Source organism: Myripristis murdjan, chromosome 14, assembly GCF_902150065.1.
Source record: "Myripristis murdjan chromosome 14, fMyrMur1.1, whole genome shotgun sequence".
Classification (NCBI taxonomy): Eukaryota; Metazoa; Chordata; class Actinopteri; order Holocentriformes; family Holocentridae; genus Myripristis; species Myripristis murdjan.
The window spans coordinates 25,440,406-25,463,741 of NC_043993.1; the positions used below are offsets into that span (position 1 = coordinate 25,440,406).

Below are 23,336 nucleotides of genomic sequence, written 5' to 3' on the forward strand. Positions count from 1 at the left end.
TTCCTTTTGATCCCAGCCATGGAGATGCATATCCCTAACTATGTGATAAGTTATACTAAAGTAGAAATGTTGACTGTTTCTCTCAATTTTACTGCCACTACAAGCGCTGATCTAAAGAGAAAAATGATTTATTACATTTAGACAGATCATGAATGTGCACTGTGGACAAAATATACCTCACTTCAAGCTATCACTCTTAAACTTAATGGTTTATGGTGCGCGGTCTACCACTTGAGCTGCCAGAGTGTCAGTCATGTCAAAGAATATTACAAACTCAAGAGGGGACAATGTGCATCCTTTTCAGATTTCAACACCCACCTCGAGCTTGATTTAATGCCAAAAATGTGAATACAGCTCTCCCTCTGTAAGGATAGAATGGCTCACATTAGTGGCTTTCTACTCCAGCATCTCTCCCAGGACACATTAGGCAGCATGGTCTGGGTTCAGACAGTTCTTAAGCATTTTCAAAATCCCAAAAATGCGCATATAATAATAGGTAGCGGTGTTGCTTGTGGTTTCAATATAGATAGTAAATTTTGTCTTTGCTGGCCAGTTTACTTCATAACAGACCAGACCTACAGTATATCTTTGGTTATTGCTGATCGTCTCTATCTAGTGCTGATCAGTTTCTCATCACAGGCTGGCCATTTCCAGCCATTCTTCTTCTGCTGCTGTTTCTAGCTGTCACTGGCTACATCTGGACATGGTTTACCTTTCTGTCCACAGCTCATCTATCTCTAGTTACTGCTGACTGAATCTCTTCACTGCTGATCAGCCGTTTTGTCACTGCTGACTGTCTCAATCCACTGCATATTTGTCTCTGGTCACTCACTGGCTGTGTTTTGGTCAGTCGCAGGCCATGTCGTGCAGTGGCCATTGTTGGCCATTGCACGACATGGCCAGCACTGTCTAATTTTTGGTCATTACGTTCTGTTTTTAGCCATTCTGGCTATCTCTGACACTGCTGGCCGCTTGTAACCATTTCTGGTTAATTCTAACTGTGTAAAGAAAGTTTGATTTGACTTCACTGTCTAATAGAGGACACGGTTTCCTGCCTGCTAAGGTAAGAAATTGTTATATTTAATTTATTTTAAACTGTTCACCCATCCCACAAATCTCTCCTTATTGAAGTATTCTGCAGTGTGGAAAAGGCATTTGAGTAGTTTTTTCTCTTTCATTAGAACTTATTATACAGGGAGCTGCATTGGCATTTGTACAGCAGCAAATGCTTCGGCATATTTATATAGTAGATGTAAAGTGCAGTGACTGCAATCACAGGACATGACACTGTTGTCATGTCATGTAATTGCTGCCAACTTCATTCTGGCAGGCGTCTCATACAGACTAAACTGGAATGACCTTGTGCTCTGTGTTTAGTGCTCTGTACCAGTCAGATTTCAAGAAGTAAATTTGCCTGTTCTCAATTATGGATGAAGAAAGAAAGAAAAAGCTGGGACGCCCTTAGTGAATACAAACTTCATGGAAGCTATTGTCGGAGGTTTACTGCCCCTGAAGCCATATCAAAGAAGGTGCATTAAAAAATAAAAATGCTATACAAAAATAAAACAACATACACCATTACCAACATCTGCGCTGATGTTGAGGTAATTCCTCAGGTAATAGAGGAGTCTATCAGAAGGTCATGGACACAGTATAATGCACACCTTACAGACAAAATACAAATTCAGAAATTATTTATGTAGGGTAACTGCTTAAAATATACTGAGAAATCTTCGTTTTCGAGCAAGTTTAAATTGTGGTGTTTACAGTTTGGTCTGAAATGGTGACTTGTAAATTATAAGATCACTACACCACAGGTAGAGAAGTTAAATCAAATCATTTATAATTATTTCAACTGTTAATCAATTAGGTATGCTGCTCCTACTTTTGGATACACGAGTGAATGAAGAACATTCAGGTACAATTAAAACCACTGGCTCATCTCCTAATTGCGCTCTATGATGTTCTTAATTTGTTGAATGTCGTGAAAAACGGGCACTGAACTCACACCACTGAAAGTAATGATTCTGTAAGATGAAACTGAATACTACACTTGGCTATAATTTATTAACGTACAGTGGTATACCTATGCATCCTCAGATAAAATAAATTACAGTAGCCTTCTCTGCTAACTGGCTAATTTAAGAATGCCATCTAAAGCTCTGGGAATAGATTTAAGTAATGATGCACTTGAACTAATGGCATCATTATGTCAGATGAATGTGCACCCGCGATGGACTGGATCCACTGCTGGTGGAAATTCCCTTGCTGATTTTTTGCCAGCTTAAATTCTGTGATCTTTGCTAATTTAACATGTAGTCCAGTGAAGGCACTCAAAGGGGAGATACACCCACATGCACAAATTGCTCAAGTTTATTTAAAATTAATTTAGGGCTGTCACAGAGGGTGGTCTAAACACAGTTGACATTTTCCAGAGCCATCCTCAGCATGTGTTGGTTTTGTGCTTCTGCCGCTGCGTCCTGTTGGGAGTGTACTGTGACCTGATACTTGTTCATAACTTCTTTTCTTGAGTGCAGACTTTCTAAGACTTTTATCAAAATTTAATATATAAATGTACCCCGTCTTGCATCATACCTGCATTGTGCAGAGTGTGTGTGTGTGTGTCTGTATGTGTGCGTGCCTTGAATTCCTTCTGTTGTGGCCTGACAGTCCACCACACAATAAAACTGAGGGGGGAGAAACGATGTCTCCTGTCTGTCCATCTGTCCACCAGTCAATCAAATACCACTGGAGTTTGAAAAAAAAAAAAAAATTGGGGGCATGACATATTTCATATCTCAGACACCACTGGTCTGTTTTGACAAAATTTGACAGAATTAACATCCATCTTGCCACCATTTTCTGCCTTTTAAAACTTACACTGCTTGGCTTGATGAGGCCATTGTAATTAATTAAGTCAATTGTGAACTCAAAGGTAAGATGACTGGCTTGATTTTAATGAAACTGAGAGTGATTAAATATTTTGGCACCGTGTTCTTGTGTTGAGAATACTAATGGGTGTTATGGGGTCGCTATAGCTAAAGGTTAGAATTTATAAATTTGAAAGTTTCCAGCTGCTATAATATGTCTGATTAGCATGAAATTTGCTGCACAAACTCAACTGTCCTTGTAAATTACAGTGATTGCTATAATGATAAAGTGTTTGAATAAAGACTAACTAAATAAATAAATACATAAAACAGCAAATAGTCTAATTGTATTGAACAGCCCAATCTGAGCTGACAGTCCTACCTGACAGTTTTTTTGTTTTCTGATGTGCTGAAGCAGACAGTGTGTGTGTGATTTCAGCCCAAATATTTACAAGCAGCAACAAATATAAGTCATCTTGTGTTGTGTTGTGTCTATGTGTGTTTTCTCTTTTCTTTTTCTTATAGATTTTCAAAGTGAGGACAGTTTTCTGTTTATTTGATAGTTTAAAACGGAGTTATACAGGAAAGTCTGGGTGAGATAAAGTTTTGACTCATCACAAAGGTCCTGGGCTGTGTCCAAACCTTGAATTTACATGGTCTGCACCTTCGGCTACTGATCCACCAGGTTGCCCTCTCTGCACCATATCTCTTTTTTTTACCAGCCACAGAAGGGACCATAGGGGATGACTCTTGAGACTCAGGAGTGAGTTTCACTATTTTTTATCTACTTATGCTGATTCCAAAGTCACATTCAAGTCAAATCAACTTTATTTATCATGCAAGCAATAAAAACTCTGGATTTAAAAGACATGAAACCAATAAATGAAATAAATCTGTTCTAGATAAAAGGATAAAATAAACTATCATATAATAAAAACTTGAGTTTTAAGATTGCTCTTAAAAGCTTTTCTTGGGTCCTCTGGCAGGACGTTCCAAAGTCGGGGCCCATAAATACTAAAAGCTGCCTTGCCATAAGTCTTGGTCCTCGTCCTTGGGAGTCCAGTCCTGAGTGGCCTACACATTGACATGAATGATAGCTCGTTAGACTCAAATGTCTCATTGATGTCACTGAAGCCCCCTTTCCTTTCCCTGATTGGCTCCTTTCACATTGCTTATTTTTATTCATCCCGCAATCACACTGACATATCTGATGGATCATTGAACTTAGCAGAATTTACTGTCAACTGGTGATTTATTGACCACACTGAGAAGTGTTACGGATCATTGGACTCCAGTTTCCTGCTGGTTTTGCCTTTGAGGAAAGGGGAAGGGAAAGTCTGTATACTGAGGGCCCATATGGACGATTCTGAAGACCCCATACTGTGGCTAGCCTTCAGATTTATGATATGACTACAGTGAAGATAAGGTGACTTTTTCCAGTGTGTATATCCTTTGCTTGGCACGCATTTAAAGATGACTGTTATTGAATACTGGCATAAATATCATGCAATTAAGAAAGATGATTACTTGGTGGATTTGACCTTCTAAGCCCTTGCAAGTCTCAATCCATGATTTTATATTTATTTATTGACCCTTATAATCCCTACAAGACATATTATGGAGATGACAGTATCTCCACACAAAACTAAGGTTCCCCTCAAAGTTCTCCATGTTCACCACTTCTCCATTGTATGACCAAGTTAGTATGCATGCTTTTAACCCACCTAACAACCCTCAGCTAGCCATATCAATATGGAACAATATGCAGGATGCGGTATCGTTACAGTTTTTCTTGACATCTCCTTATGTTATCCACTGATCAGTGTGTATAGGGTGAGAGTAGGTCTCCTTAGTGTGAATAGCTGGTACAAAGGGTTGGATCTGACTTAGTATAGAGCCTTCTGCAGGTGTCATGGGCCTAATTCATTGAAACACAACACAACAAGACCTACTTGATAACCGTAATAACATCTCTTCTCCCATATGGCCTTCAGATTTCTGCATAGGCATTCACCTTTATTAATACACCTGATAGCGTCATCACGTCCTGTGTAATGTTAAACAAACCCTACATCGGTTAGCCAGCGTTTCTGTACATGCAGTAATAAGGTGCAAATATCAAAGCAAGAAAAACTAGAACTGGAGTCCTTATGGCAGCAAGAACACACATCACAGCTGCTGCATAAGCTGAGCAATAAGAGTCCCATTTATCAAATTTCCACATGCTATTCCTGCTGTATACAACAGTGGCCAGAAAGGAGCAGCAAATGTAATGTTAAATAGAATAGGGCCAGGTGATGTATCAATATTATATCAATACTGTGATATAAGATTAGATATCATTCATATTGTGATATTGTAATGTTTTGATATGGCATAATTGTTGTCTTTTTCTGGTTTTAAAGGCTGCATTACATAAAAGGATTACAACTTTCTGAGCTTGTCAGACTCTAGCTGTTCTAGTATTTGTCTCCACATGCTTGGTCATTATATCCACTAATGTTTGCTCATCAAAAATCTCTGTGTATGAATATTATTTGAAAACACCTACAGTCATCCCTACAATACTGTCACATTATCAATATTGTGGTATTTGGTCAAAGATAGAGTGATATTTGATTTTGTCCATATCGCCATGATTGGACCATGATTGGAATGTACTGTTCACAATATACACACTACATGCAGCATGCAGCTGTGTGGCATGTGTTTGTATGGTAGCATCCCATTCTGAATGCAGTCCAGCTCACTGTAGCTGCAGTCAGTCACATGTGTTGTAATCCCATTTATCCCACCCAGTGCCCAACTAGCCAGCTCCACCAGGGTGATACTTGCCGCACCAGCAACCCAAGCTGCTTCGCTCACCAGAATCACTCTCACCACAGTTAGTCGCCTGCTACCCACACAGAGCAACCAGCATCACGCTCATCATCGCTGCTCAGTCACGCTTGCCTGAGTTAGGCTCATCACAGTCACAGCCCGAGTAGCCCTCTGCATCAAGGTGATGTTTGCAGCGGTTTGCCGTAGTACTAGTCAGAGTTGCACTCACCTTCGCTGCAATCAGAGCCATTCTTGCCAGATACACGCTTACATCAGCCACAATCTGTCATGCTCACTGGAGTGCTGCACAGTCTGAGCAGCTGGCTCTGTTTGCTACATCAGTTGAAGCAACCATAGTTTGAGTCACTGTTGCCAGAGGCATCCTCACAGCTGCCATCATTCACACTAACTGGAATCTTACTGGCCACAGAAATAGCCCCAGTAAACACCCCTTCCACAGAGTCTCACAGCAGTCGCCACAGCAGATCACAGTCATGCTCGTCAGAGTTGCAGTCGCCTCATCCCACGACAGATAAAGCTGATGATTTTCTTTGCCGGGAATAGGTAACTTTCCTGGTGGAGGGAGTTAGCAAAGGCTATGTTCTCACTACTATGTTGTCACTATGAGTTTGAATGTTTGTGTTCATGTTTGTGTGTTTGCACACTGTTCATATATTCACAGAAAGCATAAAACCCTCATATCTTACATCAACCTTTGCAGTGTAATGAGCATGTAATCGAACTCAGACGCACTCTGTCTGCTCTTGGAAGTCGAGTTATTCTTGCAAACCTAATTATACTTCAAGCAAGAGCAGAGTCATTTTTTTCTGTGTGATAATAAGGTAAAATGAGTGCCCAACTCTAGCCCATGGCATGTAGATATCTATGAGCCTTTCACACTGAATGATGACAATTAATGAAATACAGTTCCTATTTAAAATTCAACAAAATTAGTGTTTTTTCAATTTATTCTTATACATACATACATCTTAATAAATTATTAAGGGTATAAAATGTATTCGACTATGTACATTCTCCACATTTCAACACATAAGGGTTAGAATTTCATTCTCATTTAAGAAAAAAAAAACAGATTGGATATTAATTGTAATATTTATGCCAATAAATAGCATAAAAGTAAAGTACAAGTAAAGGGCATCCCAGTGTCTCAGTGAGTCAAAGTGCATACATGTAACTGTGATGTCCTGTGTTTAAATTCAGCTCAAGACCTTTGCAGCATGTCATCACCCTCTCCTTCTCCCAGTCTTCCTTGCCTCCCTACTTTGAAGTTTCTGATAAAGGAAAATGCCAAAAAAGAAAGAAGTGAGAAACTGTGTCATACCATCTAACATTAAACTACATGTGTTAAAACCAGCTATTCCTCTTTCATTTCAAATCAAATTTATGCTATAATACAGCATTTAAACCCAGAATATCAGATGCAATTTATCGCTGGCCACGAAACAAAACAATTTTATTGGGTCAGGAACCCACAACATTTATCATAAAGCTATTGCATATAACCTAAATTGTGATATATATACTTCGATACGCTTGTTTGGATAGGATAAGAAAACACATTCAACACCATTTGTAGCTAACAGGCAAAAGAAAGCCTATAGTGCCTCCAAGGTGAACCAGAGCATGATTGTTTGATTTATGATTTCATATTCTGCCGGGCCAGTCTACTGCATTTGCAAACTATGGGCTGAACTCTGCTGCTCTTTGTATGGCTATTACCAGAGAGTGAAACCTTGCATTCCAATTACAGTTGGGCTATATAGGTGTCATTCATGTTAGTAATGACTATAGCTTCCACTCGGGATGAATCTCCTCCCTGCCCATGCATGCTGTGCCTATTAGCATGACAGATAGCTGTTGTACCGATCAGGTCAATTCAAAAATGCACTCTTCAGCTCGTGGATTGCAGTCGATAGATTGGATTAGAGGACAACATTTCAGCCACTGAAACTAAGTTATATCTCTAGCCATATTTCTCATAGACCATGTTTAAGCCGAAGAACCTTGATTTGTCATATGAAAAAATAAGCAGGCAGCAGACTACAACACAGCACACATGTGCATGCAGTGTGCCCTGTTTGTCTTTGTAACATGCTGTATCTATGAACTGTGGCAGCCTACTCTATGCAGGTTTAAAATTGATTTTCTTATGTGTTTACCAAGGTTCATTATGATATATGATGATGATGATGAGTAAGCCATTATGCGACCGAGAGAAAACCTTGCTTGTGTAAAATTTCACACTAGCGGAAAATGCATCGTTTCACACTTTAGTGATTCCATGAACAGATCGGTGGTCAGCTCTGTGTGTGTCCCATTATTTATGGCATTAACGGGATCCAAGATATAACAGTTACAGCCTTGAAAGTGTTCAAAAGAGCTATAATTTTAACACAACCTTCAAATCAACTGGGGCATTGTCATGGGTTAATTTTTGTAGCTTCGGTGGTCACAGTTTTTTATCTCGTTGCACCGGTGATTGACAAAATTGAATTTGTGCTGCTGTCAAACATGGCTTTGCGAGCAAATGTCTATGCTCGATTTGAGGTCTGTTCCTTTTAATGACATTCAATACCAGATAGGAGCCTGCAAAGCATGGACTTAAGATAGGGGGAGGTGAGGAAACTAGTAGTGGTAAATCCCAAAGTTTTCTTACACAAACAAGGATTGTCGATGCTCACTTTGTGTGAAATTTCTCCTCAGGAGTTTGCTGTCACTTATTTGTCTTTTGCAGTCCCTGCTGTTATAAGTGCAATCTTGCATCATCAGCAAGTCTAACCTCACCCTTACTTATCTCAGAAATGAAAAGACAAATGTGATGTGCTGTAAACAGAGGAAATAAACCTGAATCATGCAGGTGAAAGCATCACCAACAGCAATATTTCATTTTGGTTGCAAACTGGCCATTCTTTCTGTGGCAAAAACAAGCCAAACTGCTGTAATACCATATACAGTAATGCAGGCTGTAGTACAACAAAGCCTAGTGGCTGGAGATGGGAGGCTGCAGAGCCCGAACCTGCTGAAGGGACAACGAAGACAGTCTGGAGAATACCTGCCATGTTCATGCACAGAGCATCTTTGTTACAGTAGTGATATAAAGCGAAATGTGGAGCTTTTGATTGATGGCAATGATAGGCTGGGATTCTCAACAGAGAATAAGCATCCTGTCTCATGTTCTTCCACTGGTGTGTCATTAGCTGCAGTGCAACCACAAGACTTGGCGATGACAATTCTGGGATGAAATGAAGACTGACAGATGTTTGCCCTCTTCCTTTCTCTCTTTTCCACCTTCTTTTCTCAAAGTACTTTGGATGTCTAGCTGGCCTTAGAGACAACAGACTTGTAACAGGACTGTGGCATTAATGCATAATATCCTTTCATTTTGCAGACTTACATTACAACCTAGAAAGCCGTAATTTACATGTAACTGTGTATTAGGTTAATGAGCCTATCAAGGTATGATGGTGAAGATGTTTTTAGTTTTGTCTGTTTTGTTCAGCATAGCTGCGAACACTGCTTTCAGACATTGCGGTCTCATAATTTTCAATAATACATGCTGCTTTTTGCCTTAAGACAGACCTGGCAATCCAAACACGAAATGCAGCGGGAGTGATTCAGACCTTCACTTAACACCTGAGACCTTTTACACAGGTAACTAATTGCTGTTGTTACACACACACAAAACAGTTCTGTCTGCAACCTTGAAGATTCACAAAGAGAAATGCAGCCTTCAGCAAGATGTGCACTTGGCTGGAGATCTATGTAAATTAGAGCATGTCCAACAAAATACAGAGACAAGCAAATTCCCTACTTGATTTAAGTCGGTGACAAACCCATCACTCTTGCATATCTGAAGCCCTGGGATAAATAAAACATGCCTATTTGTTATGTAAGAAAACACCTGATCCTTTTTTTTATTTGTGAGCTGTCCTACACACTGAATTGGTTGTTTATTACTTTAACATATAACCATTAGAATTCAGTGAAGTTGCATGGAGCAGCGGGGCTGGATGAAGGATTTGCCTGACAACCTTTACGGCTGTAGGGTTAATAAACAAAGTCAGACTTAGCAAAACACCACTGGGCCAATTTTGATGAAATCTGGTGGGATGATGCATCTTTGACCCAAGGGCTGGCTGCATCATTTATGGGGGACGACCATATTTCACTTGTTTTTGTCTGTACTAGACGGTGCCTTTTTGACCACGAATCCCTGCCTCCTCGGGCAAACTGCTAAACAAAGTAGTGATAAATCTCACTACTCCTTCTCATCTGCCATTTCAGGCTGTCTAAGCCTTTTTATTTCATATACCTGGTATGCCACCTATCTACAATGCTGTTCTACCATGCAGTGCTGGGCGATATATAGATATTATATCAATATCACAATGTTACACTAGATATCATCTGGGATTTTGGACATTGTAACATTGTGATATGGTATAAGCTTTGTCTTTTCCTGAATTACAGTAAAAGGATGCAATTTTTTGAACTGTTGTAGCTATTCTATTTGCTTGTACCTGCTTGCCTCTACATTTCTATTTACTATTTGTGTGTAAAGTACTAATAGTCATGTCTATGATATTGTCATAGTATTAATATCTAGGTACTGGGTCAGAGATGTTGTGAAATTTGTTAATATCAGCAGGCCCTTCTGTCATTGAGCTACAGGGTTGGGTCATAATACCGGGTCAGGTCTTATAGGCTCCTGTTGGCACTCTGGCAGGACTACAAATTGCTGGCCAATGTGCACTCACATTTCGAGCTACTCTAACTTGAGCCTACCAGCTCTCCTTCATATAAGAGGCCCATTTGGTTATCCCTCCCAGTGGGCAAAGAATTCGTTCCAGCAGTAATCTTAATCCGTGGAGGAGATGCATAACTTGTAACAGTCTGAATTGAGCCATTAATTGGTCCCTCCATGTGGGGCCCTGCTCTGTTAACCATGTAATGCGGCCTTGTTTGAGGGAATCCTGTCTGAGTAAGCCTTTCATAACCGTGCTGTTTGGCGTCAAGTTTCCTGCTCGGAGCTGCATCGGCGCTGCAGAGTTCAGATGTTTGTTAACGTAAAGGAAAGATGTGAGCTGAAAAATGGCAGTCTACTGTCAGCCGGGGTTTCTTCTTTAAGATTATTTTTATGACATTTTTTATTTTATCAGATGGCTCGTAGCTGGATTAAAACGCAGCCATCTCAGTTCCACAACACAGTGTGTTTTATAGCCAACTGTGCCACCAGGACAGCACAGTTTCCAGAGTGAAAGCAGTTGCTGTTGAAAACTATTGTCTTCTCAGTTTAGGTGGCTGTAAAATTGCTCCTGCCCTCATGAAATGTGTGTGTTACTTAGACTGCAAATGAATCATCATTGAACTATGTAACATCTTAGATTCTTTATGTATTTTTCTCTAGGCTCTGCATTATATCCCACTCTAAAATCACTGCAAAAAAACTTCTTTAATCGCATGCTCATTGTTAATGCCTATTAATGCCACACAAGGAAACTGAAAACCCCCTTCATATAGGCAAGATGGAACTGGAACAGTCATCAAAATATTATCAAATCAGACCATAGCGCTGGATATATTATGCCCTGGATACAGAACAAAGAAACACATTTTTTTTCTATATCTGATTTGTACAGTTAAGGTTGCCTCTAAGCCCCAAGGACTGGAACACTAGTCGTTTAATATTATCTACTAGGCATTTTCGCAACATTAATTGTCCATGAGAATTTTTTTCTGCTCTCTCCGCCTTTTCTTGAACAAACAGTGATTCCTTATTCTTTCTCTTCACCCAAAGATTTAGTATTTTAACGTCAAAACTGAAAGGATCCTTTTAGTTTTTCAGTTGTCTAGTGATGACGCTGTTGAAACTTCACTTTGCAGAGAGTAACCTGAGCTTGACACAGATTCTTCTCTAACCATGAACCCCCGCCCCCACCCCCACCCCGCACACACATACACACTTTTATTTCCCTTAACATACAGCGTCCACACGCACACCTACATGATGAAAGAGGCACTTTCTGCAGTTTAAGTCCCCCAGAATAACATTGCTTAAACGTGGCATATTTAATTTGCTTCCATTTAACTAAAAAGCTGCTCTCTGAAACTTAACTTAAGGCTGTATAAACCTGGTCATTAAAATGGTCAACAGAGCCGCTTAAGTGGTGAGGGTTTGCAAGACTGGTAATAACGAGCTGTTGAGGCGCTAAGCTGCAGACACAACGTGACAAAGCCTCAGGGAATACATCTGCACAGGTGGTGTGTGCTAGAGAAGGTATTGGACTTCACCAGGAATCCCTGATGAACTCTGACAGATTTCACCTACCAGGCAGACCCTATCCCTGGCCAAACAGCTGCTTTCCATTTGAAGAGGGGGAAAAAGCATTGGATTTACTATTGCAGTGATATGTATGCAGACTGAAGTTGTTCAGTGTGCTCCATGTCTGAGGAGGCTAATTGTAAAAGTCACACTGATTTACATGATTATTCTATTTATCTGATCAGCCCTCTGCCTGTTAGTGACATAATTAATGCTATTGCAGGGAAGACTGCCTTATTAAAGTTGTAACTTTGTGTAATTGCAGTATGGGAAGCGTAACAGCTCAGCTTTGCTCCTCCAGATCGAATTGTTCGAGCAATAGCTGCAACGTGAAATGTTCTGTAAACACAATATGAGCTTCTTTAAACTGTTAGATATGTTGATCGTGTTACTGTTGCTCATTTAGTTCTGTGGCGTTCACCATCTGGGGACCCGGTCATTTCTTTATTGTATACTTTGCAGATCTTAATAAATGGACGTCAGATATTGCAGATTCAGCTATTTCTATAGCGAGTTAGTCAATTGTGCTCTACTTGAGCAAATGTAGTGAAGTGCCAAAGCATTATAGATCTGATTCATTTGCAGCTCGACATTTGTGAACGGCTGGTGACTTCTTGTAATATTGAATCAAAGTGTTAAGCCGATAAGCTTTAGTTAGACTCAAAGGGAGACTGTTGGGCCCCTTTTCTTGTGACAGGGGGAGTAAAAATGCTCTAAAGTAGATCATACCGGCCAAGAGACCAGCTCATTCTCTCTACAGTGTGCACTTATCACATTTTTGTGGAAACTAAAGTGACACAAATGTTTGTCTAACCCAGGGGCCTCTAACCTTTCTTTCATCTGAGAGCTGAAAAACTGAAATTGGCCGAGTGCTACTTATGTGTTATACTCCTTAGATTTATTCACATATCACATATCAAACCACCCAGCAATTGACTTTAATCCACACCAGCTAAATGAAGCGCAATTTTGCCTGAATCGAATGTTGTCTAAAGCCCACGTTTTGCATCAAACACATCAAAAGGCTTGTGATATGTATTTTCTGCATCCAGGTTTAAATTTCAATGTATCAAATTCGCATGACATAATATATAAGAACACCTTAAATTCACCAAAAAAAAAAAAAAGTCATAGAAGACTCAGCCTACTTATCGAAGTATGACAAATCGCTTCCCTTCGCATATCTCGAGCTCATCATCATTTCCCCGTCTGCGTGTGTGTAATAAGTGCATTCGCTCATTCTTGCAGGTAGTTAGATGACTGTCATTGCATCGAATCCACGAGAGATAGATAAGAGGTGTGGGCTGGAGAAGGCTTTTTCCACTTATGGTCGCTCTTATACAGTCATTTAAATGTTCATCTGTCTGCTTTGTTCTGAATGTAGATTTTCTGACATTCACATCAGAGCAAAAGGAAGAGACTCTCAGCGCTGTTTGGATGTTTTTGTGCTTTAGTAGGTGGAGGGGTCGAACATCTTGTGTGTGTGACTGGACTGACATGGGAAGGAGATTGTCAGGTTTGTTCATGTTGACTGAACTTTTCGACAAGCTACTCAGAAACAGGTGGTGAGCTACGCATCGCAGACCCCTGCTTTAGACATTAGCCGAAAGTCTGATCTGGTGTTGCAGTGAAAAGCCTCGCCTTGTGAAGTGTCATACTGCATACGTCACTTTCTGATTGTACACCTGGATCATGACCTTGTATTTGCTGTTATCATTTTTTTGTTTCTGAAAGTGGTTTGAGCTATTTTGACAGATATTGCGATTGCGATAATATTTGCGATTTAAGTGGGAGTGATCATTTTTGCATCCTAATTTTCATTGTAATTGGGAAAAAAAAACTAGTAAAATGAGGATGATGTGATTTTTTACTTCATCTGGAGAATATGATTTGAAGGCCAAGACATCTCTGGAGCTTCACAATACTTCATTTATAATGCTATACTGTCACATTTAACCTTTATCAAAGACCTGCAGCTGCTGCGATTTGATATTGTACTTATCCATATTGCGATTTCAATATGATTTTGATTAACTGAGCTCATTTGAGCTCCTTCCAGCAATCAAACTGCAGTTTTCCAGTGATTGTGACAATGTTTTTAACCATTTTGGAAATCCGTTTTATATGAAGTTAGACATATTGTATGAAAACTCCAAATCTGTCTCTGTGAGAATATAGTAGATTTAATTCATATAGTTATGCTAATAAATGACTCCACTACGTTAGATAAAAGTCATATGTTTTCCAACCTCTGTGAACGTGTGTATTCAAAAGAGAGCAAGCATTTCCAAAACAGAACTTTGTAAATCCTGCAAGTGTGACGCATTACTACTTAAACTACGGCAGTGTGTAATACCCATAAGAACATTTATCAGGTCACGTCACCTTGTATTCAGAGGAGATTAAATATATTTTCCTGTGATTAACCTGGACCGTCAGGGGCGCTTGAGCTGTGCTATTTGACAGGTTTACAGTGCCTTCCAGCACCAGTTTACAGCAAACTTAGAATTAGCAATACGCAGCCGAGTGCTGGCACAGCGATAGGAAAATGGCACCGTGGAAGTTATCTCTCCTCTGCCCTGAAAATGGCAACAGAGAGTGGCTGCCATGTGGTGCTGTGTTTGGAGGAGATCCACTCTACGTTTATTATGAATTGCTTTCTAATTTCAATCAAAAGATCACTGGCGTAGCTTAGTGCTGATAGGCCCCGTTGGAACCGTTTTCGCTTGGCGGTGTTATACATTGATTATTTGGCAGCCATGTAGCCTAGTGATCATTATATTGCACATTCCAGTCCCGAAACAGGGAGAATGTTGCGCTCAGCCGTCAGAGGTCCACCCTGCATGAACCGCGGAGGGCAAAATCATTTACAATTCTCTTTAGTCCCAAAACTCCTGGCTTTGTTGCTGCTAACGCCACAGCGACTGAACCGTCCTGTCTCAGTGAAGCAGCAGAGTTTTCCTCGTTCTGCTTCCCCCTGCTTGCCGTCTGTGTACCACTTTTACCACATTTACGTTATACACGGTTAACTAGCTAGCCAGTGATTATCCATAAAGCCTCCAGTTGACTCATCCACAAAAAACTGAAGTGGGTAACCTAGGTTATGTTGTTCAGCATGACAGGGGCAGGGGTACAGTAATTGACCTGCTGCTGTGTTGGGCACTTAACCCTCCTATTCTGTTCATTTTGGGCTAACACTCATGAGGTTCCCGGTCACATGTGACCGGTAACATTGTATTTGATTATAAATCCACTATAATACATATTATCACCTAATGTTGTGTTAGATCTTTTTATCAACTTCTGCTCTTGTGAAAATGACAAGTTTTGAACTTCTATTTGCTATGTATGTGATGTAGGCCCAATTTACCTGAGATCATACCATTCGTTTTTAGGGAAAAAAACATTATATAGATATTATTTTGACTATAACAAATACTCAGATGAAACATATTGTAGTATTTATCACAGAGTACTTCATTTCAATGTTTTCCAAGGACACTGTTTTGAAAACATTTCAATTTTCTAAATAGTGGCAAAAAAAATAGCATCTTTTGTGTTCCCGTCAGCATTGACCAGTATGATTTAGCTAGTCATCCTCATGACATTTTCACATGGAAGCTGACCGTTCCTCTCAGGTGGGGATGAGGTCCAGGAAAAATGACCATTTTTGGACCGAAAGGTGACCACAACTTCAGCTGGGTCTTCTTCCTGACACCTGTCACCTGACACCTGTCACCTGACAGGTGTCAGGTGACAGGTGTTGGCAGTTCCCGTGGTAGGTTCCCGTGAGGGTTGCCATGGAAGCCAAAAAGGGGCAAAGTTGTGTGTGTCTGTGTGTGTCTGTGTCCATGTGTGTGTGTGTGTGTGTGTGTGTGTGCCTGCTCAAAGACACCTACATGTTGGGGTGTGGGAAAGAAGTCTGAGAGATACTTTCCCGTGGGGGTTGCCATGGAAGCCAGAAAGTGGTGTAAGGTGTGTGTGTGTGTGTGTGTGTGTGTGTGTGTGTGTGTGTGCCTGCTCAAAGACACCTACATGTTTGGGGTGTGGGAAAGAAGTCTGAGAGATACTTTCCCGTGGGGGTTGCCATGGAAGCCAGAAAGGGGTATAAGGTGTGTGTGTGTGTGTGTGTGTGTGTGTGTGTGTGTGTGTGTGTATGTGTGTGTGCCTGCTCAAAGACACCTACATGTTGGGGTGTGGGAAAGAAGTCTGAGAGATACTTTCCCATGGGGGTTGCCATGGAAGCCAGAAAGGGTTATAAGGTGTGTGTGTGTGTGTGTGTGTGTGTGTGCCTGCTCAAAGACACCTACATGTTGGGGTGTGGGAAAGAAGTCAGAGAGATACTTTCCTGTGGGGGTTGCCATGGAAGCCAGAAAGGGTTATAAGGTGTGTGTGTGTGTGTGCGTGCGTGTGTGTGTGTGTGTGTGTGTGTGTGTGTGTGTGTGTGTGTGTGTGTGTGTGTTCACACACATCTGTGTCTGCTCAAAGACACCTGCATGTTGGGGTGTGGGAAAGGAGTGTGGGAATGTGTTTAACTCTATTTTATACACTAATTGTAGTCTTACCCATTCATTTCTAATGACCGGTCATTTGTGACCGGGAACACGATGGGTGTATACAAGTTAAATAAAACATTCAAAAATTAATAAAAATTCTCCAAATTTATTTTATGTGTTCAGATGCCATGTGTGAACAAAGTCATGGAACCTCATGACAAACAGATGAAATTAACTGCATTTTTTGGAGAGAAAACTTGTACACCGGTCAGATTTGACCGCGAACACGACAGGAGGGTTAAGCGCATATTTCCCAGCAATCCTCTCACAACATTTGATGCACGCTGAAATTCTTTGCTTTTGACTTTTGGAGATATGCGCTGAAATAAGACAACGTGGATCAAGCAGCAACGATGGGTGCTTAACTCACGACCATCAAATAAAACCACTGATCTGAAACATGAAGTGTTATATCCGATACTTATTACATCCAATATTCATATTTACTGGACAATGAGGTCCTCTTTTTTGGGTGCCGGAGGGGCTCTTGACATCCCTGTAATTAACTGACAGGGAAATTATGAAAGTGAAAGGAATGAAATTGACCCCAACAAAGATGGACTTGACATCTCTCAAATGCAGAGGCTAGAAGCTGCACCACTTCTTATTTTCATTGTTCAACAAATCATTCAATATACTGTAGTCACCCAGTCAGGTTATTTAGAGCAGCTAATTTGCATCAGAGCCATTTAGAGCACTTTTCTTCTGTCAGATATCATTGTATTAGTCACTGAATAACCACTTTTTAATGAAAAAATAAATAAATAAACTGACAGTGAAACTGGCAAAAACAAATCTTGGAAGAGGGAGACATGGAGACTGCTTTTGGTCTACTCTCACCTTAGGCGTGCTATTTTTATTTTTCCGACAAAAAAGACCATGCCTCTTTTTTCATTCCTCCTTATGCTGCATGTCAAGTACGATCCGAGCCCCAGGGACCGCCGAACTCATCATTTGCATGACAGTTATTGGAAAATCGGGCACACAATTGTAGACAGTCGCCCGCAGCAATCTTTTAGTGCCTGTTTATCTTATCCTCATGTAGACGATTCGTTGACACTTGTAAGAGTGCTTTCGAGCAGTGTTTTTGGTTTGTGACTTCACAGTGCAGCTCTATTAGGGGCTTGTTTTAAACACCAAGTTAAAACATCAAGCCGGTTGTTCTCATGTCAAATTTGCACTTACAGGAGAGGAATGAAAAGGAGATGGAAATCACATGAGCCAGTAATTTTACATTGAAATATCAATAAGTTAAACATGGTATAGCACATGTTGTACAATCAAATGCAATGCAACGTTAAACAAAATGGAGCATTAAAGAAATAAAGGTGTAAACAGTGTGGCAGACGGACAAAGTATAGATTTGCTTGCGACTCCGGCAACTATGGTTCAGTTCCCAACTCATGCAAAATACTGTTTTCAGTTGAGGTTTCTCTAACCTAACCATGAACTAAACTTTAACCTTACCTTAAATTTAAAGTTTTTTTGGCTTGAAGTTAACCCTGACCTTAATCTTATTCGTAACCTGTTGTTTTAGGGCAGATTGAGTGCAGTGCATTAATACATTGAACCATTACAAACACAACATATATACTATCAAAGAGGAGCCCCAAGGAAACTAGACTAGCTGATGGAAAAGACATAGCACTTCTTACTTTCTGCTTTTGGTCCTTTGAAAGTGTGTTTACTGCATTTATGGACTTTTGCTGAACGTTTTGCACTCTTGTGTTGTTTCCTGGGCTCTGTGCTTTGTGTCTGGGAATTTTGGCAATTTGGTTTTTGTGCGCTTTTGTCCTTCACGTTCTCCCGTAGTCTCACCCTGTGCACCTGCTCTACATTTGTCTCGTTTGCTCTGCCCTCGTGTTGCTCCCCGCCACAGCCTCATTGTCTTCCTTATCAGCCAATCCTCGTGTTTCCCTCCAGATTCCTGTGCCCTCCCACTCCAGCTGTGTCTTGTTTTGTCAGCTTCCCTGTGCATTTATACCTGTGTGCTTGTTCTTTGTCAGTTCGTCGTCACCGCTCCCTGGTGTTGCTCCTCATGTTTAGTTCCTTGTGTTGCAAGGCAGCCTGTTCAGTTTGCCTTCACCTGCTTGACCCAAGTCTGGGAATAAATAGTTATTTTCCCCAGTTCCTGTTCCTTGTTGTTTTCTGCGTTTGGGTTCACCTGCCTGCATCACCCGTGACACATTATTAGCGTTTATTCCCTTCACTTGGGTTTGCTTCACAATACGATTAGTTTTCTGCTGCACTTGTCTTCCATGAAAATTTATCCTCCATATGTTTTAACTCTTAAAAACCATAATAACTGTTGGTGGTGCAGCTATACTGTATTATGGTCAAACCTCGAGGCACTGAAGGACCAAGTACGTTCTCAAGATAACATCGGCCAGCCCATTTGCGGCTTTAAAGATGACATATATACAATGATAATCCCCATGAGGGTGGAACTGACTTGAATAGGTGGCGATATATGTCAGGAAATTAGCAATGCAATTTCCAGACAGACATTGTGAGACAAGGAAATGATACCTCGTGCTCCAGAGGGCATCCGGGGAACATTAAATCTCTAATGGCTGATGATCCAGAATTAGTTGTAATAAAGACCTATTCTGCAAGACAGAGAGTGATATTAAACGTTTGGGTCCAAACCATTACCACATGCACCCCCCGCCAAAAAAATTAAAAATTAGCTGTCTCCGGTCTCCAGTTTAAAGGTACAATATGTAATGTTTTGCTTGCTCAAATGTGCAATTGGCTATAACACAGCACCAGGAGTTCATAAAATGTCTTAGTGTTCCTTTAACAGTACCTGTCATGCAAATAAGGTTGGCGTAATTTGGCACTATCCGGGACTCGCCTTGCCCTTGAAATAAAGCATCAGGTGAAAGGGGAAAAAAGGGGGGGCTGATATGTACAGTGAAATTAAAAGTAGACAGGTTTAATGGTATGCATAATGTGACAGGAGAACAAAAGCTGTCTCGCTGTCCTAGTTTCCTGACATTTGTTGAGATTGCAATAAAGGTTTGGTACAGCAGAGTGATGTACAGTTGGCACATCACATCATTAAAAAAAAAAAAAAAAAAAACAGACAAAAAAATAATGCTAGTTCATGATATATTTAAATACACAACTGACCCAGTTTTGGGTCAGTGCTTGTGCAAGAATCCGTTTAAGCTTGTATTCAGATTATGAAAATCCTGCTGATATCGAACAGCTCACTAGTGACCATTAATATCTCACTCCTTTCACTTTTGATGTTACCTGTTCCAGACTAACTCAGATTTTTTATGTATTTATGTAGTTCATTATTTTTGCATTAATTTCACTCTGCTGGGATCAAGTGGACAGGACAGGAATATTCTTCTAACTGGTGTCATTTACGGAAACAAGAGTGCTCCATTGCAGGATAATAAAGATGCATGTAAATAATTTAACTTGAATAAGACCTTAAGCGGAGTATGGCCAGTAGATTTACGAGCCAATATGACTAGGCATGTAGATACCAGTCATATCGCTTGTAACTGTAGTCACTGACTGAAGTTGTAAACAAGTCCCATATTTGATTAAAAATATGACAACTCTATAAATTAGATGTGCCTGTAAGCTTCGTCTGCCGTTATGAATGATGGGCGACATTTCTGCTGGACTATCTGTGCGCTCCTGGACACACTGCCTCATTTTCCATTCTTAAATATTAAACAAGTGGCGATCTCACCACTGGGAACAGGAGTAAAAAAAAAAAAAAAAAAATCTGCTTTTTAATTTCAGGTCACAGCTATGTCCTGAAATAAATATAGAGCACACACAGTACACAACGGTAGTCTCATTTCTTGGCATGCAGTGAGTAGTTAAGACATGTTCTCTCTAAGGAGTTAAATACCACATCCAATTACATGAAATTATCACTTTCTGGTTTATGAAAACAGAAGGAGTCATTTGTTTCATTTCCTCCCCTCGTCGCCATTATCACACCCCACAGTATGCATTAATTGGGTGAAAAACAATCTGCAGCCCCAGCTCCCTCCACATTTCTGACATGCAAAATTCTAGTGTGTCTAATAGGCTAATAGGTCAGAGTCTTTCGTTTTGGCGCATGCAAGAGCTTTACTACCACTGCACACATTCAGCAGATGTGCATTTGAGCCTATTTGATGCTCAGCTAAAATCAATATGGGTAATCGCCTTCTTATTCACGATATTTCAAAAGAAACACAGTGACGCCTATTTGGACATTAGCAGGTGATGCCATGTCCACAGGTTTTGCTCATAGCTGTAATACTCACAGGAAGCTCCTGTTCTACAAGTACATTACGTTCATTCCTACATTTTGAGCAAACATACCCATGATGTACATCTACTTTTTCTGCTGAATCTAGTGATACCAGGGTTGAAGCAATTGCACTTGCTACATAAGAGTGGTTCTGTCATATCAATATCAGGGTTTTCCTAAAGAAACTTGCTTTAAACAGCTCTTTATTTCTGTGTCTAAGCGCACAAACATACACCTTATACATCAAAAAAATGTTCACTGTTTTCTGCTGAATCGAAAGATACCAGGATCGAAACAATCTGACGTCTGTTTTTCCCATGACAGGCTTCGTAAGCGCAGCTCTGCCATGTCAAAAAAAAAAAAAAAAAAAAAAAAAAAAGGCTATTCCAGCAGAAGCTTGGTTTAAGTGGCTTTTAATTTCTGTGTTTGCTCCCACATTTTAAAATAAGAATAAGACATGTTATACATCAGAACTGTTTACCCTTTAATGCTGAATTGAGTGACGCCAGGGTTGAAGCAATCTCATGTGCTTGGAATTCAGCAGCATCATATTCAAGGGAGGTTCATTTCTGTATTCGTCCTCACACCTTTAAATAAACATATACATCTTATACATGTATTTTTTCAGTATCTTCTACTGCATCTATTGATGCCATGGTTGAGGTAACTGCACTTCTATTTTTATCATGACAAGCTTCAGAAAGGGCTGTGTTATGTCTAAAACAGTGGATTAGCTGGCACCGGAAGCTCCGAGACAAAATGAACAAAGATGGCCCCTTCCTTGTTGTCATGGAAAATAATGTGAATATTTTAAATTCAGGCACACTGCGTAGAAGCAGCTTTACTGCCTAGCCTCCCATCCTCAACTTGAAGTGTATCTTCGTATCTGCACATTTGTTTACTCCCCCTGTAATGATCTGTGTTCTGCGGCTGTACAGAGAAAATTGATTCCCCTGAGGAAAAAATGTTTGATCTCCCCTCTGTATGGTGGCAATAAAGGGGGACTGAGTCTCACAAAGACACAATGCTTTTAACCATGACACAGCTGCTGCGTGTATATACTGTATGCTTGAGTGATCATGTAACTGCTGCTCCAGACGTTTCTTCTGCTTTTCCGGATGTTCCTGAAGGTCTTAGGCTGCGTTCAGTAGCAGCACGCTGATCTCAGAAGGCATGTTTCTTTAATGAGAGGTCATTTAATCTTACTTCACATTACCAGATGCTAAATTACTTGTAATAATTACCAGTAATTACTATGTGAGAAATGCTACAGCTACACAATAACTAGTGGCACTCAAAAACATACATGGTAAGATCTCATAGGATGCATATTAATGCATGTAATTATGTATTTTTTCCTATAATAGTATAAAAAATGCATTATGTTTGTGTACTGTTTTGTGTTCTGGTGTTGCCATTTAGATTTGGGGAAGTTTTTTTATAAAATGAGGCCGCTGAGATATTTTGGTCTTTTACGGCAACATTTTTAGGTATATTCCATAGTAGAAATGTTGCATAAATGTCAAAAATTCATGTTTAGCAGTCACAAGCTGTCATATATGAAAATGTAAGGTCTCTGTTTGAGAGGAAAAATGTATCATTAGTCAAGTGAATCAAAATATGGAAAGACAAGCGTGGGAGGGTTTGAATGGGGCTTCACACTGTAAGTGGCACTTTAATGGGTGATTTTAAAGTATCTGCAAGTTTTGAGAGCTGAGTTTATGTCCATGGATGTTGTGTGTGCCCTGCGAGCTTAATTATGTTTAGATGAAAATTATCAATTTTCACACGTTGCCTGTCAAATCGTAAGCAGCAGCGTAACGAGTTAATTACGGATTCTTTCTCAATCCTCACCAATTAATACCTTCAAAACCGTATCTACCCATTTCTCCTCTCTCATTTAGGCCATACGGGAGTCTTGTGTTTAATTTGACATGGCTGCCACACTTTGGAGACTTGCATCACTGGACTCAGGCATGTGGGTCTTCCTTCTGCTCCTCAGCCTCTTTCCTCAGGCCAGGTAGGAAAACTTACCTCACCCCTCTGTCTTTTTATCTCTGTCCCTCTTCACTTCGTCTTTGTACCGTTTATCTCTCTCAACCCATTTTTCCCCTCTTGTCCCCCCACTGTGTCCATCTTGTTGAAGTTCAGGGGATGTGGTTTGGCTAATACCTGTATTAGTCAGGCCCAGTGCCACTGTCAATACTGTGATCTGTGCAATAACATCAGAAGATGCAGCTGCACTGTACTGTAGGCAGATAAAAACAAAGAATTGTTTTGTTGCTGTCATTTCCCTCTATCCATCCATCTAGCTCTCTCTCTCTCTCTCTCTCTTTCTCTCTCTCTCTCTCTCTCTCTCTCTCTCTCTCTTGCTTTCTCTCTCTCTTTGTCCACTCAAGGGTCTGCTGGACAACAGTGTGACTTCCACGTTTCTGAAGTGCGTTTTAAAATAGATTCCCCCATCACCTTGGCCTAAA

At 40.3% G+C, this 23,336-nt stretch overlaps 1 protein-coding gene across 1 annotated transcript in view; it reads left to right on the forward strand.

Annotated features, from left to right (window-relative positions):
• The window catches only part of gabra3 (gamma-aminobutyric acid type A receptor subunit alpha3), a 106,397-nt gene that overhangs the window by 7,720 nt on the left and 75,341 nt on the right, over positions 1-23,336 (forward strand). Inside the window, exon 3 of the mRNA XM_030068328.1 lies at positions 22,776-22,879. Coding sequence (XP_029924188.1) covers positions 22,794-22,879 — 86 coding nt within the window. The 5' untranslated portion in view covers positions 22,776-22,793. The remainder of the gene's footprint in view (positions 1-22,775; positions 22,880-23,336) is intronic.